At 57.8% G+C, this 27624-nt stretch overlaps 2 protein-coding genes across 3 annotated transcripts in view; one reads left to right on the top strand and one right to left on the bottom strand.

The window, feature by feature from the left end:
- Positions 1 to 15148: 15148 nt before the first annotated feature.
- LOC124250591 (uterocalin) lies at positions 15149 to 19129 on the top strand. 2 transcript variants are annotated; one of them, XM_046682626.1, is made up of 7 exons: positions 15153 to 15427; positions 15559 to 15692; positions 15960 to 16033; positions 16387 to 16497; positions 18315 to 18416; positions 18508 to 18550; positions 18983 to 19129. In XM_046682626.1, exons 1-6 carry the CDS (start codon positions 15182 to 15184, stop codon positions 18531 to 18533), a joined length of 693 nt encoding a protein of 230 aa, XP_046538582.1. In that variant the 5' UTR covers positions 15153 to 15181; the 3' UTR covers positions 18534 to 18550; positions 18983 to 19129. The 2 variants fall into 2 exon arrangements, with proteins under 2 accessions (XP_046538574.1, XP_046538582.1); XM_046682618.1 differs by lacking the exon at positions 18508 to 18550 and having other exon boundaries at positions 15149 to 15427.
- Positions 19130 to 24040: 4911 nt separating this feature from the next.
- SOHLH1 (spermatogenesis and oogenesis specific basic helix-loop-helix 1) overlaps positions 24041 to 27624 on the bottom strand; it is a 4801-nt gene continuing 1217 nt past the window's right edge. Inside the window, exons 3-7 of the mRNA XM_046643419.1 lie at positions 27111 to 27232; positions 26927 to 27024; positions 25556 to 25700; positions 24957 to 25027; positions 24041 to 24362 (exon numbers count right to left, since the gene is read on the bottom strand). Of these exons, the coding sequence (XP_046499375.1) occupies positions 24145 to 24362; positions 24957 to 25027; positions 25556 to 25700; positions 26927 to 27024; positions 27111 to 27232 (654 nt within the window). The 3' untranslated portion in view covers positions 24041 to 24144. The remainder of the gene's footprint in view (positions 24363 to 24956; positions 25028 to 25555; positions 25701 to 26926; positions 27025 to 27110; positions 27233 to 27624) is intronic.

Genomic DNA, 27624 nt, shown 5'->3' with positions numbered 1-27624 from the left:
AGGGTGATTGGGAACCGCGGAGCAGCAGAGCAAAGACACAGCAGGCGGCGGGGAGGCACAGAAGACGGAGCAGAGGACTGTGCCACGGGCCAAAGCCAGAACACAGCACCGCGGTGTCTACCGGGAAGAAACACCACCGGGAGGTGGGGAAGTTCCAACAGCAGGAAAATGAGAGAAGTCAGCACAGAGACGCGGGAGAGTCATCACGAGACGAAGGTGAAACCAGAGGCCAAATGAGACACAGATGGCTCTGTACTGACAATCACTTCTGTCATTTATCAGGACAAGGCGACACAGTGTGGCTCTGCCTGGAGCTTCAGAAACATGGGACAGGCTGGCGGGGATCTGCCGGTGACTGGAGACACGGGGCTGTCCTCACTTCTTTCCCCATCAACAGGCAAAGGTCAAGGCCAGAGGAGCTCAGGTGGACTCGCGCCCCGCACTCCAGGAACATCACCAAACGCACATCGGGGACATTGGGGCAGATACCCGGCCGGCGGTGTCTTTGGGTGACTCTCCTTCCTGCGATGGAAAAACAGCAAACAGGAAAGTGAAGAAGGAAAGCCGTCTGCGTGAAGCCACAGCAGCCCCCACGCAGCCCCGAGGGAGGCCCGACTCAGCCCCCACCCCAAGACAGGATCACCCCCACAAGCGAGGGCGGGGCACTGGGCTGTGAGGTTCACTTGTGCCCCCAGAAATACTGACCCACCTCTGCGGACACGGGAGGCAGGGGATGGGTAAAAGGAGCGTGGAGAGGCTGGAGGCTTGGCCCCTGGAATTGGAGTCAGGCACAGCATGGGGTGTGTGTAATAACCATGGAGCCCCCTGGTGGATGTGGGGTTACATGCTGAGATATGAGCTCAGAGAAAGTCACCCAGATGGGGGGCCAGGGATGGTGCCCTGGGGCTGGAAGGTGATAACCAGTTGGGGGCCCTCCATGGGCCGTTGGCGATGCCGTGAGGGGTGAGGGGATGGTTGACCCATGGTCTAGGATGGGGCTGAAAGAGCGTCGCCCCACCACCCATGGAACCCCTGCAGTGTCCAGCGCCTCTACTCCTCCCTGCTGCCATATCTGGGGCCCCTGAGTCCCTCCGCCGCCCCTCACAGCCCCTCCCTCCCATACGGGGGCCCTCCAGAAGGATACCGTGGATGAGGTGATGATCCAGGTTCTGGAGAGCTCCCTGCTTCCCGGAACTGCTGGTGCGTATCCAGGCACGCGGTCCCTGGCTGCAGGCCCGCCTGTCACACCTGCTGCCTGGAGCCATTGCAGGATTCCACAGCAAGGAACAGGACATGCTCGGCACGGGACAGAACAAAGATGCCTGGCTCTTGGCGTCCCCACCAGAGCTCTGCCCAGTGGGCAGCACAGGGAGCAGCCCATCAGGCACGGGACACGGGCTACGGCTCTTCAAGATGGAACAATGGAAACCTCTTCCCCTTGGTGCTGAAGAGCTGAGACTGGATGCTAATCCAACCACGGGGTAACTGGAGACGACAGGCCAGCTCCAGTGCAGGAAGGACCTTCTGGACAGGGCTCTGTGCCTGTTGACAGTGGGGCACCAGTGGTTCGTTGCAGGGCTGCAGGGAGCCCCTGACATTATGAGCAAGAGATGCATTTTACAACTGAGGGCATTTTTCAGGTGAGAAAGCCATTTGCTCTCTGTACCCCCTCGTGACCCAGAGAAGAAAGATTTCTCCCTGAAATGGAGTGTATGCCACTGAGCTGCAGACCCCCGGGGGCTGGCCTAGGCCTGGGCAGGTTTGCGATTGCAGGAGGGGAGGACAGGGACCAGTGGGCGAGGAGGGGGTGGGGACGCAGAGCCTCAGAGAGGGGCTACAGTGGGCCTGGGCTGGGCCCAAGCAGATGCTCCCACCCCCGGTTAGAGGATTCTGGGAGGGGGGCACCATCTGCTTGCTTTCACCTGGTGACCCCCGGCCTCTCTGACTAGGAGCATCTCTGCCCATCGCGACTGGGTCCTCCTAGTTCTGGAGGTCAGAAGTCTGAGGTCAGTTTCCCTGGTCTAAAATCAAGGTATCAGCAGGACACGCTCCCCCTGGAGGCTCCAGGGGACAGTCGTTCCTGCCTCTCCCAGCTCCTGGTGGCTTCAGGCATCCTTGGCTTGTGGCTGTAGGACTCCAGTCTTCAAGGCCAGCATCTTCAAACACCCTCTGCTCCATCCGCACCTCACCCCTCCTCAGTGCGTGTCAAGTCTCCCTCCGCCCCAAACAGTGGAGACGGTAGAAAGATCAGGGGTTGCCAGGGCTCAGGGGAGGGAGCACAGAGGATTTTTAGAGCAGTGAAGTTATTCTGCGTGATCCTATAATGGTAGATACGTATCATTATACATTTGTCCAAACCCACAGAACGTACGACACCGAGAGTGAACCCTAATGCAACCTATGGACCTTGGATGGTGATGACGTGTCAGTGTAGGTTCATTTATTATAACAAATGAGCCACTGGTGAGGGGTGTTGCTAATGGGGGAGGCAGGGGGCATCCGGGAACTCTGTACTTTTCACTCCATGTTACTGTGAACCTAAAGCTGCTCTGAAAAATAAAGTCGTACAGTATTTTAACTTTCCCTCTGCCTCTTTCTTAGAAGGTCACTTGTGATTGCATTTGAGGCCCACCCAGATAATCCAGGACAGTCTCCCATCTCCACGTCCTTAATTTAACCACATCTGCAAAGACATGTTGTCCATATTAGGTCACACTCACAGGCTCCAGGGGTTAGGACCTGACATCTCTGGGGGCCATTTTTCAGCCCACTACAGTCATTGATGGAACACTTAGACAAAAAGTCAGTAAGGAGGTAGACTTGAATAGAAATGCCCCAAAGGACCTTCACAGAATGCCACACTCCACACGTCCCTCCAGGGTGTCCCTCCAGGGTGTCCCTCCAGAGCATCCGGCCACATACACAGCACCTTTACCATAAAAGGACTCTCAGTACATTTCAGAGGATTTAAATCATAGAACAGGAATTCCTTTTCTTTTTTTATTGCTAAAGCTTTTCCATTGAATAATCATACTTCAATTTAAGAAAAAAAATTCATTACGTATATCTGACAAAGAGCTCACGTGCAGGACGCAGGAAGAACTCCTCCCACACATCAACAGCAAAAGCAAACAACCCAGGATACAACGGGCAGCAGGTGGGGACGGACACTTCACAGAAGCAGACACATGAACGGCCAAGAGGCACATGGAAAGGTGCTCGCGTCCTCAGTCAACAGAGAGGTTAATCCAGCCAGGGTGTCCTGCCGTCCCATGCCCACGAGAACAGCCAAAATCAAGGGCTGACTCACCCAGCACCAGCAAGGATGTGACAGGAGGATTCCCAGGTGCTGTCAGTGGGAATGCAAATTGGTACAGCCACTTTGGAAAAAGTTTGGGCAGTTTTTAGTAACACTGGAAGCACATCTGTTTGTGACCCAGCAATTCTACTCCTAAGTATTTAATTAAATATTTAGGTTTTTATTTAGTCTTTAGCACTGGATATTTGTTTAGTATTTAGTACTAAATATTTAGTATTTGGCCCCTAAATAAATGGAATTATAAGTCATTAAAGGACTCCTACAGGTAATAGCCAAAAAGCAGAAGGGGCTCGAATGTCCACTGACGGCAGAATGGAGGAGTGACTGTAGGACAGTGATGTGAGGGGACACTATTGAGCAGTGAGGACAAGGCAACGGCCACGCTATGTCACAGACGTGATAACGTGATGAATCCACACGAGCGTCCAGATTGGAGAGGAGGAAGCACAGCATCCCTGTTTGCAGATGGCGGGATGTTATACGTGGAAAATGCTAAAGATTCCGTAAAAAACTGTCAGGAATGATCCATTCAGCAAAATCGCAGGATACCAAATCAACACACGAAAAATCACACTAATAATGAGCAATTTGAAAGGAAATTGTGATATAATTCCATTTACCATAGCACCAAAGAGAATAAAATACTTAGGAATAAACTTAACTGAGGAGGTGAAAGACCTGTACACTGAAAACTACAAAGCAGTGCTGAGAGAAGTCAAAGAGGACCTAAAGGAACAGAAAGACACCCCATGCTCGCGGGCTGGGAGACTGAGTATTGTTAAAATGTCAGTGCCACCCAGAGCAGTCTCCAAATTCACTGCAATCCCTCTCAAAATCCAAAAGGTGGTTTTTTTGCAGAAATAGAAAAGCCCATCCAAAAATTCATATGGAATCTCAAGGGATCCCAAAAAGCCAAGACTCGCTTGAAAAAGGAGAACGAAGCCAGAGGACTCACGATCCCTGACTTCAGGACCTACCACAAGCTCCAGGATTCAAAACAGTGTGGCACTGGCATAAAGACAGACATGGACACCACGAGATGGAATAGAGAGCCCAGAAATACACCCTCCCATACAGCAAGTGATTCTTGACAAGGGTGCCAAGACCATTCAATGGGGAAAGGACAGTCTTTTCGACAAATAACTAGTGCTGGGAAATCTGGATCTCCACCTGCAAAAGAACAAAGGTGGACCCTTACCAGACACTATATACAAAAATTCACTCAAGATGGATGAAAGATCTAAACTTGAGAGCTAAAACCATAAAACTCTCAGAAGAAAATGGAGAGAGAAATCTTCACGACATTGGATCTGGCAATGATTTCTTGGAGATGACACCAAAAGCACAGGCAGTGAAAGAAAAAATAGATAAATTGGACGATGCTAAAATTTAAAACTCCTGTTCATCAAAGGGCACTATCAAGAGAGTGAAAAGGCAACCTATGGAATGGGAGAAAATATTTGTAAATGCTATATCTGATAAGGGATTAATATTCAGAATATAAAGAACCTTTATAACTCAATAACAAAAAACAAAAAATCCGACTCAAAACTGGGCAAAGGACTGGAACAGACATTTCTCCACAGATGTACAAATGGCCAATAAGCCCATGAAAAGATGCTCAACATCACTGATCATTAGGGAAACGCAGATTAAAACCACAAGATATGACCTCACACCCATTAGGATGGCTATTCTATAAAAAAACAACACACATGCACACACACACACCCCAGAAAACAAGTGGTGGTGAGAATGTGGAGAAGCTGGAACCCTGGCTCATTCATTGCTGTAGGAAAGTAAAATGCCGCAGCCACTGAGGAAAACAGGATGGCAGTTTCTCAATAAATTAAACCTGGAATTATTAGCAATTCCACTTCTGGGTACACACCCAAAAGAATTGAAAGCAGGGACCAAAACAGGTAGTTGTACACCCATGTTCAGAGCAGCATTATTTACAACAGCCAAAAGGTGGAAACAACCCAAATGTCCATGGACAGATGATGGATAAACAAAACGTGGAGTGAAACATTATTCAGCCATAACAAGGAAGGAAATTGTGACACGTGCTACAACATGGATGAGCTTTAAAAACATGATGCTCAGTGAAATGAGCCCGACACAAAAGTACAGACTCTGTAGGACTCCACCGGGATGAGGGCCGAGAGGAGTCCACTCCACAGAGACAGGAGGTGGGGTGGAGGTGCCGGGGCGGGGGGGGGGGGGGGGTGAGCGTTCAGTGGGGTCAGAGCTTCAGTCTGGGAAGATGAGAAAGTCCTGGAGATGGATGCCGGGGACGGCTGCACAATGATGTAAATGTACCTAATGCCACTGAACTGTGCACTTAAAATTGGCTAAGATGGTAAATTTTTATGTATATTCTACCACAACAGAAAATAAATTAATTAATTTAAAACGTAATGTGGATGAATCATGCAAACACGATATTCCACTAAAAAAAAGCTAGACACAAAAGAATGTGCCCTGTGTGGCACCATTCCTGTACATTTCGAAGCAGATAAAATGAAAGTATGGCACTTAGAAATGCAAATGAGGTGGTAAAAATATAAGGAAAAGCAGGTAAGTGTTTCCAGTGATTTAGGGTGGGGGGCGCCTGCGGAGGGTGAGCCTGCCGGCGGGTGGCTCCGTGAAGGGCTGCTGGGGGGCGCTTCAGGGTAGAGAGCACCCATTTCGTGCAACTGCCCTGGGCGACCCACAGGAGCCCTTTGCATCTTGGTGGTCAGGGTTCATAAGGAAAAGTTAAAGTCTTCGTTTTCTTTGCCCAACGTGTGCGCTGTGTAAGTGGCTTTGCCGCCCTGCAGGTCTGCACACACTTACACACACACCATCTTCAAGAAAGAGCAAGGTCAGAGTCAATCAAGGACTTCTGGAAGGAAGGCCAGCAAGTGAGGGTATGTAACGCTCGTCCCGAAATGACTCACTAACAGGGAGAACCCACCTGCAGACACAAGACCAGCTCCTCCCAGTCAGGCAGGAAGGTGACATTCTGCAGCCTGGCCTCCAGGACTGCAGGGCGGGACGAGGTGAGGAACATCTGGGGTCTCATGGCTCTGCTTACGTGAAAGATGGAGGGCAGGAAGAGCCCCAGGGACCGGTCTCAGGGCCCCTGGGCTGTTGGGGAAACAGCAGGGCCACTCAGATGACCCCCTGCAGGAGGCCCACTGCCAGCCCCAGGGTGGACCAGCCGTTGCCTGACCACCTGCCCAGGTGTCAGCCAGCTCCTTCCTGACCACCTTCCCAGGATGGGCTGGCCTCTATCTGGCTGCCTGCCCAGGGGTGGCCCCCTTTCTGCTGCACTGGGCCTTCAACAACTACTGGCCGCTGGGTACTCTCAGTGGTGCCCTGGCGCCTGTGATCTCCATGGAGTCTGGAAGGTGAATGAGGCAAATCAGACACGTTGGCATAACGTGCCCAGCAAGTGCCCGCAGCCGGGTGAGGTCACCTGGGCCCCAGGACAAGGATGAAGACGTCGCTCTCCACGCCTGCCACAAGGGCAGAGAACACAGGTGCAGGCCGCTGGTCCCAGGCCAGAGGCTTGGGGAGCTGGTCTGTTCCAGGAAGCAGCCACCGTGATGCCGGCTTTTGTTCTTGAAAATTAGCATCTCAGGAACCTCTTTGTGGAAACGCTAAGATGCTGGCTGCAGCCTTGGGCACTGGGCTGATGATTACCATGGCTGCCGGAGTGCCTGGCTCAGAAGGAACTTTCTGGGGGGAGGGCTCACCCCATGGGGGCCCCGACGAGGAGGACACCCGTGGACAGACTCGGGGTGGTGGGTGTAAAGGCTCCACGATTGAAGTGCGCCCGGTCCCCACTGAGAAGGGGTGAGATGCCCAGGCCTTCCCCAAGGGGCCCGGAGAGCGAGAGCAGCTAGGAATCGACATCTTAGAAGCAAGTTGGCCTTGTCAGGAGACCTGCCCTAGAAGGAGAATGAGGGCAGAGGCGACCAGCTGAGCCCTGGAGCCTCAGGGTGACCACAGCCCCTGGTCACCTGCGGAGACTGCCCTGCCTGGGGTGGAGGAGAGCTAAGCCAGTGCCACATGTGAGGACAATCGCAGGGATCCTGACCCATCGCCGTCGCTCCTGGAGTGACCTCAAGTGACCCACTGAGCCTGGTCTCCACATCTGCAGAAACGGGACAGGATCCAGCGAGCTGAAGCCTGTGAGATGCTCACACGGCCCGGCACCTGCTGACTCTGCTGCCGGTGCATTAGCTTCCCGGGCCCCCGCCGCACAGCACCGCAAACCAGGGGCTTAAAACAGCAGGAATTGACTCTCTCACGGTCTGGAGGCCGAAGTCCCAAATCGAGGAGTGGGCAGGGCCAGCTCCTCCTGGAGCCTCTGAGGGAGCGTCTGCTCCTTGCCTGCCTCCAGCTTCTGGTGGTGCCGGTGGTCCTGGGCGTCCCTGGCTTGTGGCTGCATCACTCCAATCGCAGCCTCCATCGTCCCACGGCTTCTTCCTCTGGCAGAGACTGGAGGGATGCGACCACAAGCTAGGGACGCCTGGAGCCCCCGGGAGCTGGAAGAGGCAGGAAGGACCGCCCCCCCGGAGGCTCCAGAGGGAGCAGGCCCTTTGACACTGTGAGTCCAGCCCAGCGATGCTGACTGGGGCTTCCGGCCTCCAGAACTGGCAGAATGAAGTCCCGTTGTTTTGAGCCACGAGGTGATTTGTGGTCATTTGTCCTGCTGGCCAGAAGATACTCAGACCCCCAAGGACCGCTCAGTGGCCTTGACCTGAATGCTGCAGTGTCAGGTCCTGGCACCTGGCTTGGCCGAGGTCCCCAAGCCCGGGTCAGAGCCGTCTTCTCAACACTACTCGTGGGCAATACAGCCAGACTCCGGGGCCTCCCAGAGCTCATCCCTCGGGCAAACTGTGGATAGAGTCAGGTCCGTGCTGACTGGGAGGGGACACTTCGTCCCCAGACAGAAGTTAAAGCTGGGTGGCGATCCAAGGAAAGCTTGCTGGTCTTGGAAAGAATGTGGAATTCAAAAGAAAACTGCCCTAGCCACCAGCAAAGAGTGTGTGGTGATGGACCCACTGCCCGCCAGCCCCAAGTGCAGCCTTCCCCCCCAACCCGTGCTGGCCCCTGTAAGCGTCGCTCTTTCACCTGATGTCAGGCTTGGAGGTGAGGGCACCAGGGGTCTGCAGGAGGGAGAAGGGGCTCTCTCCTGCCCACTCCATGGCTGCCCGAGGTCCACAGGTGACACTCAGCGCCGTCCACCCCATTGCATTTTAGGTCCGGTTCCCTGCCTGCCAGCTCGGCCTGCAGACTGGACCAGCTCTGGGCCTGGGCGGCCCCATGGGCTTCCCCACCTGGGCTGTGCATGCAGGACCTCCTGCGCTTCCTTTCCTGCGGGCTCTCCCTGAGCCCTGGAGCACTTCAGTTCTCTCTCTCTCGTCTTAGAACAAATCCCTTTAAATCGTCAGTGATCACTGACCTTAAACCTTCCTGTTCAACCTCGTGCAACACTGGTGGAGGTGAAACGGTGCAGCCATTGTGGAAAACAGTCCAGAAGTTTCTCAAACAGTTAAACAGAGTTTCCAGGTGACCCAGCAATTGCACGCCTAGGTACACACCCCAGAGGAAGGACAACGGTACCCAGACGCCTGCGCAGGTGTGCTCCCGGCGCGCGGTTCAAGACTGCTAATAGGCGGAAACGGCCAAACACCCATCAGCAGATGATGGATAAACAACACACGGTCCATCCAGACAATGGAATATTATTGGGTCACGAGAAGGAATGAAGCTCTGATACACACTGCACCGTGACGGATCTTGAAAACATTTTGCTGCATGAAAGCGGCCAGGTGCAGAAAGCCACACAGTGTGTGAATGTCTTGAATAGGCAGATTCACGGACAGAAAGTAGATGAGTGGTTCCCAGCGGCTGGGGAGTGACCGCTGATGGGCACAGAGTGTCTGTTCGGGGTAGTGACAGTGTTCTGGAAGTGGGTGGTGGTGATGGTTGCAACAGCACGGCAGGTGTACTTAATGCCACTAAATTCTTCACCTAAAATGGTTAAAATGGCCATTTTTATGTCACGTATAGTTAACCCCAATAAACCATATATTTTAATTCCCTGTTAGAATTATGTATGTGTGGCCTCTGTCCATGCCTTGAGGGTACATCCTGTCCATCTGTCTCCCTCTCCACGATTTTCCAGAGTGATGGAGGAGATGCCTGTGAAAGGAAGTGAGCCAGCACTGCAGGTCACTCTGGTTCTGGCCCGGCAAACCCCGTCTTCTGCTTCTGGGTTGGTGACAAGTGACAGGGGAGGCAGCCTGTGTCTCGTCCTACTGAGGCTGCTGCCAGGGCCCAGGGGCTGTGGGTGATGTCACATAGGGCCATGTCTGAGGACAGAGGTTCAGGGCCTGTCCCCGAGCCCACATCCACCTGACAGGCGGAAGTCAGTCAATTTAAAGAAATCTAAAAGGCAAATTACAAAAAGCGTCCTAGAAATGGCTCAGACTGGGAAGATGATACCAAAACTTTAAGTTTGGGCCAATTTGAATTGGTAAATATTGAACCTGGAGTAAGATATCAAATGTCTTCTGGCGTTTCATCACCGACTCTGCTGCACATTAGAATCGCATCAAAATCACCCCGAGTGAAGCACCCTTCCCACACCACTTTCACGGCTCTCTCCGCCCCGTGACATCTGCTGTCCGCCGGCTCCCTGCCTGCCTGGAACCACCACCTTCAGGCCCTGGCTGAGACGGCTGGGCCCAGGGGCCGTGCTGAGGGCAGCAGGCAGGCAGCTTGGACATGATCCAGAGGACTGAACGTCTGGCCTTTGGCAGAGCACTGCCCTCCAAGGAGGGCCTGGATGCACTCACTTCCCGCTACACTCGCCCCAGGACAGTGACCTCAGGATCCTGGGAAAGGCCTTCTCCCACTAAGTCCATCAGACGAGCTCTTCAAGCATCCCACACTGGCTTCGGGTCTTCCCTCCGCACTTTTTAATTCAGAATAAAGGTAAGAGAGCCCCCACGATAGGAGGCACTCGGAGGGCACCCCGTGTTCTCTGAGGCATGGTCTTCGGGGTCCTCGATCATGCCGGCATGGCTAGGGAGGCACCTGGCACCCCGAGGGCCTCCAGGCCTGTGGCCAGCAGCGGCTGCTCTGTGCCGTGCAGACTGGACTGCGGTGGTGGCTGTGAAATGTCAGACCAAACACCCCCTCCTGCCACTCATTCTCCAGGGCAGGCAGGGCACCAGCATCCCAACCTCGGATTTCAAAGTGGAGAGAGCACTTGACTCAGTTCAGGCTGTCTCTGTGCCAGCCACAAACCCGCGCCATCCTTCATCCCTGAGGCCCGTCCCGAGGCCACCGAGGGTGCTCTCTGAGCTGGGCCCGGGGGAACTTGCACTCTCCGGGGATGGGGTCCCGGCTCACCAACCACACCCTAGACCCCCAGGAGCCCAGTCCCTTTGGAAGCTCCACCAGCCGCTGCGGAAAGACGCTCCACAAAATTCAGCAGCTGCTAGTGACGAGGGTGCCTGTCAAACCAGGGGCAGAGAGGTGGGCAGAGGGGCTCCAGGCTCCAGGGCAGACAGCGTCTCCACATGGACGCCGCAGAAGCTCTGCGCTTTCTCCCTCAGCACAAGATCCACTTTCCAGGTGAGGCGGTGGAAGGACGATGTGTGGACAGAGGAAACTCAGGAGAGGTGCAGACTGCCAACGGCCGCTCTCTGTTCCCAAAGCACTCCTCGGCCGAGAGGGGCCCCTCAGACCACCGCCCGGGACTCGGGGCCCCGCTCAGCGAAGCCCCCTCCTGCTCGGGTGGCTCCTCTTTCACCCGTCCAGCCGTCCACTCTGCCCGACACTTAGGCCCTCAAGTTCACCCGCATGCCAGGGGCCCAGGGACTTGGAGGCCCCACACAGTCTCTGGGGAAACAGCATCAAATCAACATATTTTCTTCTTGTTACTTATTCTTTATTTCGGTACAACTCACAAAAAGCGCAGAGCGCCAGAGTGCAGCTCGGCGAGTCGTCACAGCAAACCCAGGCGTGAGCGCCGCCCCGAAGGCTCTGTGCGCCCCAACCACTCCCGTCTCCCCGCAGGCAGGCAGGCAGGCTCTGACTTTCAACGGATCTTTCAGCCTGTTGACCTGCTTCCACCCGGGAGCGTCACCGGCTGTCGATGTCAGCCATGAGCCGTCGTGCAACGGTCCTACACATCTCCGTCCACGGGCGACGCGGGGGTTGCCTCCTGCTCGGGTCTCCTGGGGCTCATGTGCAGGCATCTCCGTGGGGACACACCTAGCAGAGCGTCGGGCACATCCAGGGGCTTCCATGGGCAACGCAAATGGCTTTCCAACGTCTTTGGCGTCCCAGGTGGCACCCCTGCCCAGAGTGTCGAGATCAGACTCTTCCACGTCCTCGACATGACTGACGTGATCAGTCCTTTTATTTTCAGCCATTCTGGAGCGCTAGGGGGTGGGGTGTTGTGGGATCTCATTATAATTTTCATTTTCATTTCCCTGACCACTAATGGAGTTGAACATCTTTTTGTGGTTTGGGCCATCAGGTGGCCTGTTTGTCAAGCGACGACTCCAGTCTTCTGGTCATTTTTCTATTGGAGCATCTTTTTTTTATTGACTGTTAGGTGCTCTTTACACATTCCAGATAGGAGCCCTTGGCTATTAATACTGGTAGTTTATCTTCATTGCCCAGCAACTGAGTTTTCCACCCACTTAACAGTGTCCTGCAATGAGTGGGGTTCTTAATTTCCATTCAGTCCAATTTAGTGGACTTCTCCTCAGTGGGCAGTGACTTTTGGGTCCTGTCTCGGCAGGTTTTCTCCCCAAGGTCATGAGGCACGCTCCAAACCCTCTTCCCGTCCTGAAGCTCTCATTCTGCCTTTCACATCCGAATTGACAAACCGCTGAGCTGGACATTTCTGCTTTTTCCTGCAGATCCGCCCTGACCCTCTCCACCCCGTTCCACGTCCCCACGGCTGCAGCAACCAGCAGCTTCCAGCTGGACTTGGCCAAAGGGAGGCCCCACAGGGAGCAGCAGGAGGGGCTGGGGTATTTATAGCCACCCCGTCCCTCGGGGCCGTGTCCTTCTGGGGGCCCTGCGCACAGCTGCAGCTGTCTACCAACCACCCCCCTCGGCCCTCAAGCCCAGGGCAGTAACCGCTGCTTTTGTCGGCCTCTCCCAACCCTTCCCACAGCTTCGTCATGAGCTCTTTCCCCAGACTCTCTTCAATTGTCCCCTTGTGGGGGCCGCCTGTTCCTGAGGGGACTTTGGCCACATCCTGCTCTATGTGCGTCCTGTGGCTGCTGTAATGAAAGACCACAGACTGGGGGCTGAAACACCAGACATCTCTCCTCTCCTGTTCTGGAGGCCAGAAGTCCCGAGTCAAGGTGTCACAGGGCCATGCTCCCTGGAGGCTCTAGGGAAGGGTCCTTCCTGTCTCTCCCAGCTGCTGGGGGCTGCCGTCAACCCCTGGCTTGTGGCCACATTCCTCCAACCTCTGCTCTGTGGTCACTTGACCACATCTTCACCCGTTCCCCAGGCATGTCTGTGTCCCAATTTCCCCTTTATAAGGACACTTGTCATACTGGATTGGCTCACCCGAATGACCTCATCTTACCTTGATGAAATCTGCAAAGGGCCCACCTCCAAACAAGGTCGAATTCTGAGGTCCGGGGGTTGGAACTTCACCCCGTTGCTGGGTGTGGCACAATTCAACACAGGACGCTGTTGGAGTCCACCTCTGTGTCTGGTGTCAGGTTAGGGCCCAGGTTCACTGTTGTCCTGACGGGCGTCCCACTGACCCGGCACCTGGTACTAAAGGGCTGTCTTTTAGCCCATTTCTCTGCAGTGTCATCTTCACCACGATAAGTGCCTGCACACATGAGGGTCTGTTCCATCCTCTTCTGTCCTTCGGTTCATTTCTTTCTTTGCTTTGTGGCGACACCACACTGGCTTTGTTACTAAGCTTTACAATAAGAACAGATGTCTGACAGAGCAAATCCTTCCAAACTGAACTTCTGAAGTGTCTTGGCCGTTTTTAACTCTCAGCGTCTTCACACGTTTTAGAATCAGTTTGTAAACGTGCACAAGACACACATACTATTGGAATTTTGATCGGGAGCTTATTGATCTTAGGGGAACAACGGACATTCTTATAGCACTGAGGCTACCAATCCAAGGACATGGCGTATGAATTTATTTAGTCTTAATTTCTCAATACTAGCTTATAGCTCTCTGTGCAGAAGGCTGCACAATATTTTGTTGGACTTATTCCTACTTGATTTTTTTTTACTGAATTGCAAATAAAGTCTCTCCAAATTTCGTTTCCTACTTACGCATTGCTCACATATAGAAACAGTTTATTTTGTGTATGGATCCTGTAGTCACTCACCTTCCGAAACTCACGCGCACACCTGCATCATTATCTGCAGGTTACCTTGATATTCTCCACACAGAATCACATCCACGGACACCTCAAGTTTATCGCTTCTTTGTAAATCCTTCCAGCTTTCGCTTCTTCTCTTCCCCCCGACCAGAAGGACCAGCCAGCCCCACGTACGTTCCAGGGCAGCTGCAGCAGTGGGCCCCAACCTTGTTCTCCAGCCTAGCAGGGAAGTTTTGGCACTGCCCCATGACGTGGGACGGTGCTCTGCGTATTTGGTAATCCCCCTCAATCAGATTAAGGAAGTTTCCTTTTATGTCTAGAGTGCTGTGAGTTTTTATCATAAATAGTTGCTGAGTTCTATCCAATGCCTTTTCTGCAGCTACAGTGATGATCACAGGGTTTTTCCCCCACCTATGAAGGTGATGAAATATACTGAGGAATTCACAATTGCAAACCAACCTTGCACGTCTGGATTAAGCTCTCCAAGGCTGTAATGCATCATCCTTTTCATATGTCGCTGAACTCGCTGTATCATGTGTATTTGGGGTTCTTGGGCCCACATTCTTGGGTGAGTGTGACCTGTAATGGTTCCTTCCCAGTAACGGTCCTTGTCGGGTTTTGTATCAGGTGCAGAAGCTGCGATGAGAAGAGACTGCAAGGCATGAGGGTGGGAGGGAGGACAGCAGCACGAGGCTGCGGCTTCAGTGGAGGCTGGAGGTGGCTGGAGATGGGGGGCCCCACATGAGCAACTTCACGGAGTCTAGAAATGAGGCAGCAGCCGGCAGGCAGGTAAAGTCGTCACAGCCACTTTCAAGATGAGAAGGCAGAGGCTCAGAGCATCTAAGGACACAGGCCCGTGGGGCAGGGCCAGCTCTGGAGCCTGTGCTTGCTCTCACCTGTTCCGTGACCATCAGCCCTGCAGGTCTCTGTGCAGCACAAGGAGTTCAGAATTCAACCAGTTCCAGTCACCCAGCAGGGGAGGGGCTCTGGAAACGGACCAGAGTTGACCAGAGGGCACACCTGGCTCCCGGCTGCCCCTCACTCCTCGTCTCCCAGGACTGAGGCCTCACCTTGCTCTGCCCACACAAGTGGTTTTGGGAGAAGGCCTGGCAGCGTGGTCCAAGCCTATTTTACCGAGCCACTACGGTCCCTAAAACCAGGGGTGGGGGCCCCCTGTGTGGCTTTGAGCACTCAGGCTCCCCTGGGACCACCTGCCGCGTCCCAGGATGCCACATCTGAGCCACACAAATATTTGGTGGCCATCCGGAGGGAGACCTCAAGGCCGCCTGGTCCGCCACGTCAGCAAGGAGCTCGTGACTTGATTACTAGTGGGAACACGAGGATCCTGGACGCCAGCCCAGGCGGGCACGGCCTGTTGTTCTTGGAAACAGCATGACTGCCAACACGGATGGGCAGGGGGTTTGTGGACAAGTCGCAAAGTGGCCATTGTTGGCTGCAGCCTCAACTAATAGATGGTAATTGTAGTGAACAGGAGGGGACCAGTGACAGCCTGCCACGTGGCCAGGAACCCTCTCCTGGCAGAGGACAAAAGAGCCACCATCAAGGGCTCGGAACCCTTGTCTGAGGTGCCACTGGTCTCCCTCAGCCACTCCTGCCTGACCATGAACCTCCTGTTGCTGGCCATGGGGCTGATTCTGCTCGGCGGCCCCCACGCCCTGCACATGGGCCCTGGGGACCCCAACTTCGATGAGAAGCTGGTATCTGCCTTGGGCATCTGAGTGGGAGGAGGTGGCTGGGGGCAGCAGTGAGCAGGGACAGGACAGGGCGCACCCCTCCCAGCCCCAGCTGCACCCTCGCCTGCACCAACACACCCACTTCTGCTCGGAAGGTCAAGGGCAAGTGGTTCTCGGTGGCGCTGGCCTCTAATGAGCCGAAATTCATAGCGAAGGACACGGACATGAAGTTCTTCATCCACAAGATCCAGGTGACCCCTGAGAGCCTGCAGTTCCACTTCCACAGAAAGTAAGTCTGGGAGGCGGGTGCCAGACGGGGCCGAGGCCCAGGTGAGCCCCCAGGGCCCCCGTTCCCTGCCCACCTCACGGCCTTCTTCCTGGGTTTTGGAGGGTAAGGGGGGATGCTGAGACCAGAGGTGATGTGGGACAGGGCCGGGACAGTGTCCAAGGTCCAGTGTGGCCGAGCTCCATCCAGTGCCACCAAGGGGCTCCACAGGGAATGCCCGAGCACGCCTTCTGGACCCCAGGTTGCATGGGGGTTGTCATCCTCTCCCAGGGTAAGAGGTATGTGTGTCCCAACTATGATGACGGCTCACAAAACGAAAAAGAAGTTTCAGTACACAGTGAACCGTGAGTACCAACGGTCAGCGTTGTCCAGCCTGGGAGCAGGGAGCCCTCTGGGAGCTTGGGGTGCAGTACGGCCAGGAGCTCAGCCTCCTGCCTCACAGGACAGTGTCCCCCCGCTGGCCATGGCACCCCCGTGGGCACTGTCTGCTGTGGGTGGGCAGAATGCACTGGCGGAGGTGTCTGGGAAGGGTGGGAGGCCTGCATACAGTCCTGCCCCTGCCCGGGGCCTGGCTGGTCACTAGGAGCAAGTCGTCAGCCGTGTGAAGGGATGGGAGGGGTCCCAGGGTCCAGTCCTGGCCTGGTCGAGAATTCTGCACCCCCTCGCCTCCCGCCCCACCCCCACCCCCGATTCACAGATTCCGGCCACAAGACGATCTTCCTGGAGAAAGTGGACCCAAAGCACTTCGTCATATTCTGCGCCCACAGTATGAAGCACGGGAAGGAGACGGTGGTGGTGACCCTCTTCAGTGAGTGCCCCCTGGAGTCCCCCGCCGCCTGCACTCACACAGACTTCACCCCACGCCCTCCCGGCCAAGGGAAAGGGCAGGGCCAGCCCCATCCCAGGCCCCTGTGGGTCCTCAGGGTGGACGCTGGGCAGGAGCCCGCAGGAGACACAGGGACCCCAGCCACCCCGAGGCCATCTGGGAACAGGAGTCATAAATATCAGATAAATACATGAAATGTACACGAGCCAGTATCTCAAATAGATCCCAACCTCCTCATCTTCTTGAGAATCAAAAATAGACATTAAGGAAAATTCCAGGAACTCCTGATTGCATTGACTCCCACATGAGAGTGAAGGTTGCGCAGGTCCTCGCGTCCTGCCTGGGACACATGGCTGGAGAGTCACATCCCCGTACCCGCTCCCCCCACCACCCCCACAACCCCCACCACCCTTCAAGGGCCCCGGTCTCCAGGAACAACAAGGTGGAGACAGACGAGGCCCCGTGTGCGAGCCTTCCTCTCTCCCTTCAGAGATGGCGGGGTCCTGGGTTTGGGGGTGAAGTGTCCTTTCTCCGTGAAATTGCAGAGTTGGGACACAGGGGCCTGTTAAAATGTCTGTAATTTAGGAGATGTACAGGCTGGCCACCTCACACTGGGCGTGAAAAGTTTAAGGGCTCTTAGTTGGACTTCAATGACCACTGGGGTTCAGAGGCAGAATCAAGGTGTGGCTCTCGAGGTTGGTTCCTTCCAGCCTCCTCTGGAGGCTCCAGGGGAAGGTCCCTCCTGCCCCTCCCAGCTCCCTGGTATCCCCGCTGACCCTGGGCCGTGGCCACATCACCCACCTCCATCTTCACATGGCTTCTCCTCTGTGTCTTGAATCTCCCTCCTCTTTTTCTTATAAGGACACTTGTCATTAAATGTAGGGCCCACCCTGAATCCAGGATGACCTCCTCATCCCAGGACCCTTAACTTAACCTCAGCTGCAAAGGCGCTGTTTCCACAGAAGGTCCCTGTCCCAGGTTCCGGGGTTAAAGATTTCAACACATCCCTTTGGTGGACCCAATTCAACCCGCTGTAGGCAGCATTGTTAAGACAACCTCATTTAGTAAATGTACAGGCTGGAGAACCTACGCTGGGCCCCCAAACCTGCCGGGCTGGTTGGGCGGTTTGCACTGGCGCACAAGGTCCAAACATCCAGGGACCCGTGGCTGTACCCAGGCCTCGATTCTGGCTCAGCACTTAGTGTATGAGGACAACTTCTCAGGTCCTCTCCAGCATCTGACCCCACACCACCGAGAGCCCAGTTGTCTACGTGAAGGGGCAGGGGTCACTGCTCCACAGCCGCCTTATGGAGAGCCGCCGGCAGCCCTGGGCCCAAAGCTCTTTGCATCTGCTCCGTGGGGTGTTGGTGCTCAGGGCTGGGCTCACAGGACATGCAGCCTGGGTACCCACGTGCTGTCACGGCTCTTCCAAAGACGGCTGTCCGTCGGTTTGCCTGCCTTGAAACAAGTTTGTCAAGGACCGGGACACCTGCAGACTCTCCTTGGGCCCACCCCTTTATCCCAGTGTGGAATAAACACACGGGGACAGTGATGCCAGGACCCAAGGAGAGGCCAGACCCCAGGCAGGATGTCGAGCGAGCTCTGTGCTGTCCTCGCCTCCTCAATGACCCAGCATGGGGCCATCTGGGCCCAGCTCTCCACCCTGCTCACGGCAGCTCCTGTCCCCACGACCATACCTGTACCCCGAAAATCCAAGGCAGTCTCCAAGCCCACAGAACCCCACTGCCCGTTGTCCCAAATAACAAGCAAGAGGGACAGCCGCATCACTCTGTCCACAGGCCGGACCCCTACTGTGAGCCCGGATGTCATGTGGATGTTTAAGAAGTACTGTAAAACCCACGGGATTCACACAAGCAACATCGTTGATCTGACCCAAACTGGTAGGTGCCCAGCCCCCGCCAGCCACAGGAGGCCGAGGGGCTTGGACGTCTGCTCAGCACATCCTGCTCCTCTTTGCTCCTCTCTCCACAGATCGGTGCCTCCACGCCCGCCACTAGGTGGGCCGAGGGCCCAGGTGGGTGACCTCTGACCCTGTGAGGGTAGCAGCAGGTGGGGCCCTAGATGGGCATGGTTGGGGTAGGGGGGCCCTTGGGGGACAGGCGGCAGGTGCCGGCAAGGAGCTGATGGCTCAGAGATTCAAAACACCAGTGCCACAGGCAGGACTCAACGCTGTCCCGCCCACCGAGTCCTCCGCAGACCCACGTGGACGGGCCTGCCGGGGGCAGCAGGGGCCTGTGGACAGGCTGAGGGTAGGTCTACAGCAGCAGGGCTGTGGGACAGCAGGTTGCACGCTGACACACGGCCCCAGTCTCTCGCCCGGAGGAGGGCCGGGGGCAGCGAGGAGATTGGGCCCAGCTCTCGGGAAGGTGCCCTCACTCCTCCCGCAGGTCTGCCCCACTTGCCCCACCCCCAGCCCTGAACCTGCCGTGCCCCCTCCTGCTCACAGGGGCGTCTCCCAGGCGCTGTGCCACCCTCCCCAAAGGACCAGAAAATTGAAGTCAACCCAAGGAGCCTTCAGCTGCCCTGCCCCCTAGGAAGCCCTCCTGGACACCCCTCCCCGTGGAGCCCAATAAACGACTGACTCCAGACCAGGCGTGTTCTGTGTGGGTGTGCTTCACCCCAGACCACGAGCTCAGCCGGTGACCTAATGGTGGCCAGGAGCTGCCCAATGACACCTCATCCTGGGGCCAGGGCCGCTGGGGCTGGGGGGATGGGGACCCTCCTGGTGAGACCTCACCACCATGGGCTCATGTCCACATGGTTTGAGGAAGATAGTTCACCAGGATGCTGTTCAGAGGGCGATGACGGGAGACAGTGCCAGGAGGGCGTGAGGCCGGACCCCACAGCCACCCTGGTCCCCTCAGTGTCGGCTGCAAGCAGTGGCGGTCCCAGGGCTCGCCACTTGGTGGTGACAGCAGGGGGGTCTCCCCTGGCAGACAGCAACAGCTCTGGTCGGGGCAGCAGGCTGAGCCTGTCCAGCTTTGTCACTCGATTCCAGGCTAGACCCAGCTCAGGGGGCCCTTCTGACCACATGCTCAAGACCCCTCTAAATGACAGTGGCTGAGGCCCTGAGGGCAGGGACAGTCGCTGGGCAGGCAGCAGGGAACATTACCCCTCCCCGAATCACCCAAGCCTGGTGAGCGCCAGCCTGCAGCCTCCCTCCAATGCACACAGTGCCCAGCCAGGGCTCCCACCACCCCAAGCCGCAGCCCAGAAGGCCGGCCTGAGCCCCCAGACTCCCCCTCCACGGGAGCCCAGCGTTGGCGAGGCCCCCCACCCCAGAATGGACAAGCTCCTTCAGGCCATGCATCAAGGCCACTCCTGCCCTGGGGCAGGGGGCTCTCTCCAGTGGTTGAAGGCCCCCCAGGCAGTCCCCTCTGCCATGTGGCACCAAGATGAGTGTCAGCCCTGCATGAGGGGGAGCTGGCCACACTGTCCCTTGGTCAGAGAAGGAAACCACCCGCCACACACATGGCTGGGACACAGCTCCCAGCCCCTGGAACCCACCCCAGGCCACAGGTCAGCACCTGGGGCGGCTCCGACCTGGCCCACTCTGCCTGGCTCCCTCAGACACTCCGTCCCCACCCCTGCCTCATCCATCAGAAGCCCGTGTCCCCTGTATCTGCCTCACTCCTCCCCCTGTAAGTGCCAGGGCCTCCTTGACATTGCGCTGCTGCCAACTCTCGCAGCCCCAGGGCCCCAGATCATCTGGTAGCCGAGTCTCTATCCTCATCTGCCTCCATCTCTCCGAGGGCGGCAGCAGTCACGTTCCCACTGGCTGGACAGCCCGGGCGGCCCTCCGTGCCCCACCTCTCCTTCCTGCATCCTTTGTAGCCCCACCCCTGGTCCACCCCATGGGCACCCTGGGCTACCGCCTGTTGGGGTCCTGGTCTGGGGATACCCTGTCTGCTCCTTGTCTCTTCATCTCAGCACAAGCCACTCTCACCAGAGCCCCCGGCCCCCACCCTGTTCCTTTCTCCCCAGAAGGCTCTTTGTCCCTGTGCCCCATGGACCATCCCAACCTTGGCTTCCCACCCTCACTATACCAACCTGGGTCCCCTCAAGGGGCCACAGGACCTGTAGGTCCCTCCCCCACCCACCCATTCCCCTACCCAGGGGTCTGTGGTTGGGGTCTGTGACGGAGCACCTGGAGGACAGGGGAAAAGGCAGTGAGTGGACAGTGATTTCCGGTTTACTCTGGAGAAATGAGTCCCCTTCCCCGGCCTGGCACCAAGGCGGCCTCTTGGGACAGTTCTTGAGCTGAATAAATGTCCAGTTGACTCCAAGGCCTGTTTGTAGGTCACTGACCATCTCTCCTTATGTGACTCCTTTACGGGTCATGTCCCTGTTCTGAGCACATGCTGTGCCCCAGGACCCCAGTAGGGCACCGCCCACCGGACAATGCCCCTCTCCCTCCCAGGGCCCCCAGCTTTGCCTGCAGCCTCAGGACGTGCCTGCCCACCCGGCAGACGGCAGCGGAGCAATTCTAACCACCCATGGACATGGCCACTTTGCTCAGTCCTGGGCGCATAACGGGGTGGCAGACGCCCATCACTGTTTGTCCTCCTAACTTGAATTCCCCGCCCTGTGTGCTTGGGGATGGGGGGGCCGCCTCCGGATAAGGACAAAGGGACGTGTCCTGTCATCAGAGCTAAGCCGGCTCCATGCCGCCCTCCAAAGGTGGCTTCAGAAACGCCAGATTCCAGCGACAACTGCTCTGAGGGCCGGGCCTGCACCCCCGGCTGGGGGATCCTCACTCAGGCCCAGCCAGTGACACTAGAACGCCCCAGAGCTGAGGGCTGGGTGGATGGGGGAGGGGAGGGTGCAGCCTGAGAGTGGGGTCCTGCTGGGCCGCGCCCCCTCTGTGCAGGTAGCGCCTGCTGCGTCCTACCTCCAGGTAACAGGCCCCTCTGGTTGGGGGAGAGGGTCACCTTGAGAGCCCGGGGGAGGTCGTACCAAAGCTCCTGGCTCCAACCCACTCCCAAAATAACCCAGTAATCACCAGCGCCACGGCTCTCCAAACCCACCCCTGAACGCAATCACAGCCAACAACAGCTGTAACTCGGTTCAGAAGGGGCCGGAGGGAGAGGAGAGAGTGGGAAGCAAGCTGTTCCCTGAATCCCTATGTAGCTGCTTTCAGCTCGAGCAGCAGCAGCAGCAGCAGCAGCGACAGCCAAGGGCCCAGGCGACAGTGCAAGCACGCGCCCCCACCCAACGCCCTGAGGAGCGAGGGAGGCCGGCCTGACAGCCAGCCGGTGTGGGGGCCTGGGATGCCATAAAGAGACTGCGACGAGCCTGTGTCCACAGCCCCAGGGCCTGCAGGATAGGGCCCCCGGGGCCGGCAGGTTGACCCCTGCAGCTCTGGCCGCTCTCTCCTCCACTCCCGGGGCAGGCATTTCATCAACCACTCTTGCCCTGCGAGCCTGACTGGGCCTCGGGATCCTTCTGGACGCTGGCTGGAGCCAGCACAGATGAGCTCCACCTGCTGCCTGGGGAGGGTCCTGTCCCTCACCTTCCAGTGGGGAGCCTGAGCGTCAGGCAGGTCCCACCTATGTGCCCCCTCGGGGCCTCAGTCCGGGTTCAGAATAAGCCAGGGTCCCAGTTTCCAAACCCCTCACCAGGGGCTGGGGTGAGGCCAGCCTGGCTGGGGTCAGGGATCCTCAAAGTAAGCCTGGCCAGAGACCCCAGGAGTCTCAAACAGAGCACGCGCCTGGCCCCAACAGGGGCACTGGGCAGAGCCCGTCAGGCTGTTCTGCTGGGGAGGGCGGGGCTCAGACAGCCTGGCAATTATGTCCCACGGGGGGTGGGGGGCGGGGGGGCAGTTCTGCCCCGGGGCCCCCTCCTTGCTGGCGGAACCAGAAACTCTCAGTGGGCGGCAAGGTGGGTGCCTGCTCAGCCCCCTGCAGTGGCCCATGGTGACCACCCAAGCCTGTGCTCAGCCACCTCCCACTGGGCTCAGGGCGCTGGGCCAGCGTCAGGGGACAAGCTCATAGTCTGCACTCCAAGACGGGCAGTGGACACAGAGCAGAGTTGGGGGCATGCAGGTGGGGGCCGGTGAGCCAGAACCCTGAAGATCTGCAGAGTCCAAACCTACCAAGAGGCGGCAGTGGCCTGCACACACACGCGCACACACACAGGCACACATACTCATGTGAACACACATGCATGTGCGTGCGCACACACAGTCTTTTAGGAGACACTCTTGAGATCAGACTGTGTGACTTGACCAGTGAGGAGCCAGAACAGTGAAAACTGACCACAGAGCCAGCCCCACACCCTCAGGCTCTCAGAGCCTGGAATGTTTCTGGAACCCCGGCAGCCAGACCAGGGGAGGCCCTTCCACAGACAGGGCTCCTGGGGCACAGGTGAGGGCCTGACCACAGCTCTGCTCCACCCGAGGCCTGAGGGCAGGACTCCCTCAGACACGCCCCCTCTCTGCACAGGGTTTTCAGGAAGCCCACAGGGGAGGAGAGGACACGGGGGTCCTGAGGATGGCGGTCTAGGGGCACCCACCTGGACCTCCCCCAGCCCCCTCCCTGCTCCTCTTGGCTCCCCCGGGGCAGGGTTCCTGATGACGCCGGCTCAGCTCCGCCTCTTGCCCACGCCCGCTGCTGTTACCTGTGCTGCAATGACTCACTGAGCCAGCAGGGAACAGAACGTCCTGGCTGCACGGGTGGAGGCACGAGCAGGCGCTGGGCAGCTGGGGCAGGGGGCTCTGAGCCCACACTCAGGAGGCCCTCCTCTCCTGGAGGGCAGAGACCCCTCTGCCCCTAGAGCACTCACTGGGGGGACCACCAAGGGCCTGGAGCCCACTGTCTCTGGAAGGGGTCAAGCAGGATGAGCCCCTGGTGGGCCCAGGTCAGAGAGAGGTACCCACCCTCACTGTGGCTGCAAGGCGGTGGGACACAGGGCAGGGTCAGCCCCACCAGACCACAGGAGTGAGGGCCACCCCCTGCCGTAACCCAGCCCTTCCCCGGAGCCTGGGGGTCAGGAGCAGCTGGGGCTGGAGCTGTGCCCACCTAGAGGCAATCCAGAACCCAGAAGCCAGGTGGCCTTTGCCCCAGGGCCTCCAACGGGCCCCCTGCACAGGGAGTGCAGAGGCCGCCAGCAGCAAAGGTCCTTGAGGTGCTCCAGCCTGGAAAAGAGGCACCAACCAGGATCTCCCCAGATGGACCCCGCCAAGGGCCACAAGGCCCCCAGCCCAGACCAGCCACACGGGCACAAAGAGTTGGGACCCAAGACCACATCTCTGGGGAGCGGGCCCAGGACACAGAGCTCTCAGAACTCAGTCTACAGCCTCCCCGCCATGCCGCCCACGGTCCCCGGGCCCCAGGGCTGGCTTATTTAGGGATCCCACAAGACCCAGAACATCACAGAAGCAAAACCCCAGGCAGGTGCCTGCGCCCTGAACGGAAGTGGTGCCATCCGCCCAGTGAGTCGCACTAATTACACACGAGTCCTCCTCCGGGAAAATCGCCTTCTCTCTTTAATATGCAGCCTCCACTCGAATCACAGCACAGCTGCAACCCAAACCCAAAATAAAACAGCAGAGCACATGGCACAAGGCCCCAGCCGCCACTCCCCGCAGCCCGGCAGGCCTCCTGCCACCTAGTAGGCAAAGAAGTCAGGGAAGAGGCTGTCCACCTCGTCCCTCAGGGCCAAGCCAGGGCCACCCACGTCCGAGCCCCACGGCTCTAAGGGGGCATCCAGGAGCTCCTGGGAGCCGGGCTCGGGGTCCACCAGGAAGCCCGGCTCTGCCCTGTCCAGAGAGCTGCTCCTGGCTGGGGCCTGAGAGCCGGCACCACGGCCTCTGCCCTCCAGGGACCCTGGAAGGAGAAGGGACCTGTCAGCAGGGCGGGCAGGTGCCCCAGTGCCCGGGGCGTGCCAAGGTGGGGTCAGTGTGCAGAAGAGGGACCACCCTCCCTCGTCTGTCCCACCCGACTCAGAAGGTGTGGCTCATCAGTAAGATGACCAGGTGGGGGGCGCACTCCCACCAGCCCTGCTGGACACCCAGGAGACCCACTGGGCCAGAACCAGGAAGGCGTGTCCCCCCCAAACTAAATCCTAGAGACACTCAACTCATCACACATCCTGCTGCCTTTGTGGAGACACAGCTGAGAGAAACGGCACTGACTCTGACACACACGACACACACCATCCCCCACACCACGCACTCACAAACTCTTGCTCATGTGCACACACATCACCTTTTGTTCCCCTCACCAGGGGTCCCGACAACCACGAGCAGAGGAGGAACCGGGAGCTCAGAGACAGACACTGAGACCCTGGTGTCACACAGCAAGCTGGGCCCAGGCAACAATCCCAAATGCCCGCCCAGCCCACGTGGGGATCAGCTGAGACCCCAAAGCCTGCCCCCGAGCAGGGGAGAAGGTGGCCTGCGCCGAGCGTCTCCCACTCACCCAGCCACCAGTCGGGACTGGCAGTCAGCAGGAAGGACGTCCGGTCTTCCACGTCACATCTCGACACAGACCTGGACGGGGAAGAAGACCCCACCCTGAGTGGCCCCAAGTGGACGCTGGTCCCTGTACCTCAAGAGAAACACGTGGGCCCTGAAACGCAGCTTTGGGATCAGAGACAGAAGGGTGCCCCCTCTGGCCCTGCCCCTCACCCGCCAGCTGGATCACTGGATCTGGAGGGAGTGCAGAACCTCCGGTGAGCCAGCCCAGCGCAGACGGCCACGTGCTGCGGCTCTGCTGGGTCCTCTCCAGCCAGCACCACGCTCCCTGCCCACGCCCCAGCTGGTGCGGCTCACAAAACGCAAACTCATTTACTATCAGCCAAAACAGAGGACAATTAGGAAGACAAAAGTGTTTTCAGAAACACACATCAGGAAGCCACACGGCAGAGTCTGGCTGATCCGGGCCTGGGCTGGCGGCTTCGGGCATCCACACACACACTCCGAGGGTGTAAGGGACAGAAGCCTCCCAGGCGGGTGGGCCCAGGCAGGGCTGGAAAGAGGTGTGTGACAGCTTATGCACACGTCCACCAGGGCACCCACCTGGCATCCAGTGTCATGGCCATGTCAGCCCCCTCAGCCTGCCCCAGGCAGGTCTGAGCCTCATCCCCTTGAGGCCAGAGTGGTGGTGGCCTCAGGACCTTGGAGGGACTTGGGCCCGGGGGCCAGGGCACCAGGCTGGGAGACTCTAAAAGAGAAGTGAAGCATGGGTCAGCTCTCCTTCCTGGAGGGTGGCCCTCCCGGAGACCTCAGCCCCACTGTACCCTGCACGGGGACACACAGGGCTCAGACACAGGAGGCAGACAGGTAGCCAGAAGGTGAACGCCCAGAGATTAGGGGCCTTACACCTAGAGCCAAGGCAGCTTCCTGGAGGAGGCGCCCAGTGGGCCTCAAGTCAAACATGGGGCTCAGATCTTGGGACCCTCTGGCCCTCCCCTCCATGTGCCCACAATCTCGGACCCTGGGCTCCACCCTCAGACCTAGCTCCCTGCTGTGTGACCCTCATGCCTTGCATAGGGGTCCCAAAGTTCCCTGGTGGCTCCAGATCTGTCGACAGTGAGACACCCTCCCCTCTGCAGGTACCCCTGGGGAGTCAGAAAGCACAGTCTCGCCCTCCCCTGGCGCTCGGGGACTACGGCCCATGGTAAACACATGGAGGTGGCTTAAACGCCATCACCAGCAACCACGGTCCAAGGAGTGACAAACACGCAGGGTGGGGGGTCTAGTGTGACGGGGACACAGTTGTCAGAGGCGCCTGTGGCTTGGCTGGGGGCAGCACCAGAGAACAAGGGCCCCGTGCAGAGGAGGGAACGCCTTGACCATGACCCGCCCAGTCAGAACAGAGCAGCGGGATGGAGCGTGGGAGGGACAGGCCTCTGGCCCCACAGAGGGACAGGGCACAAGGCTGCTGCGGGGAGGAGCTGCTCTCAGGAGCCAGACACAGCAGTGGCCGGCAGGGGCGACAAGGACGGGCAAGTCCCTCTACGTTCCCACACTTCCTGGGGGACCTGGGGACACGCAGAAGCCCAGGGTGAAGGAGAGGATGGGGCCTGTCCTTGGGGAGCAGGGGCAGGCTAGGAGACCGGCTAGCTTGGACCCCATTCTCTGGCAAGGGACACAACAGAGACAACAGCCTAAGAATGATCAACAACTCCCAGCCACCTCAGGCCGCACACCTGCCCCTCCTGGGAGCCCTTATCCTGTTTCGTATGAGAGCCAAGGACAGCATGGGGTCCCTGAGGCTCACCCCAACACATGGGTTTCTCACAACAAGGGAAATGACAGTAAATGTCCAACCCCTGTTTGGGAACAGACCTCGCTGTCCTCGGGTTCGGAAGCTATTCCACGGGGCTCGCCCGCCTTACCTCTGGACAAGGACGTCACCTGCGGCCATGCTGGTACCCACTTGCTTACCAGGAAGGGCCGGTGGCCCAGCCAGCACCTCGGCCACTCCTGACAGGACCTCACCCTCATCCACGCCCACAGTTGCACAGCTCGGGGGTTCCTGTTGCCTGGATGGTATAAAAACAAAAAGCGGAGCTCTGAGTAGTGTGTCTGCTGCCCCCATGGGTCCCCCAGCCCTGCAGGAGACACTAACATGGTCACACCAGATGCTCCCATCCCAGGATCCGGTGCACCTGCTGGGGTCTGATTTGCCAGGGCCAGCTGCAAAACCTCCTTCTGCCACTTGTGCCACATCTCCTTAGGGGGAGCAACAACCTAAAATTGAAATAAGTGCAAAAAGCAACAACGGTCAACCAGGAAACCCACAGGAACAGTGGGCTGTGGACCATCACTGGCTGCCCTGCCTGGGGTTCCGGAGAGGCCTGGGTCCCAGAGGTCCACCCAAAGTGCAGACCCTGGTCCTCACGACTGGTGGGGGAGAGAGGCTGAAGGCTGTGTCTATCCAGAGACCTCATGGCAACAAGACTTCACCTCTCACTGGTACTGCGGGCGGGGTACCAGGGATGTCAGTGGAGGCCAAAGCTCGTCCCCCAGGGCACGAGCATCACCCCCAGAGGTGGTGCATGGGCAGAGTCTGCACAGATAGAGAAGTGCCTGCTGACAACACAGACGGCCCTGGCTGTGCGGGGGGGGGGGGGGGGGGGGGG

Source organism: Equus quagga, chromosome 1 (genome assembly GCF_021613505.1).
Source record: "Equus quagga isolate Etosha38 chromosome 1, UCLA_HA_Equagga_1.0, whole genome shotgun sequence".
Taxonomy (NCBI): Eukaryota; Metazoa; Chordata; class Mammalia; order Perissodactyla; family Equidae; genus Equus; species Equus quagga.
The sequence above is the reverse complement of the archived record's forward strand: the minus strand, read 5'-3'. Positions and strand labels throughout refer to the sequence as shown.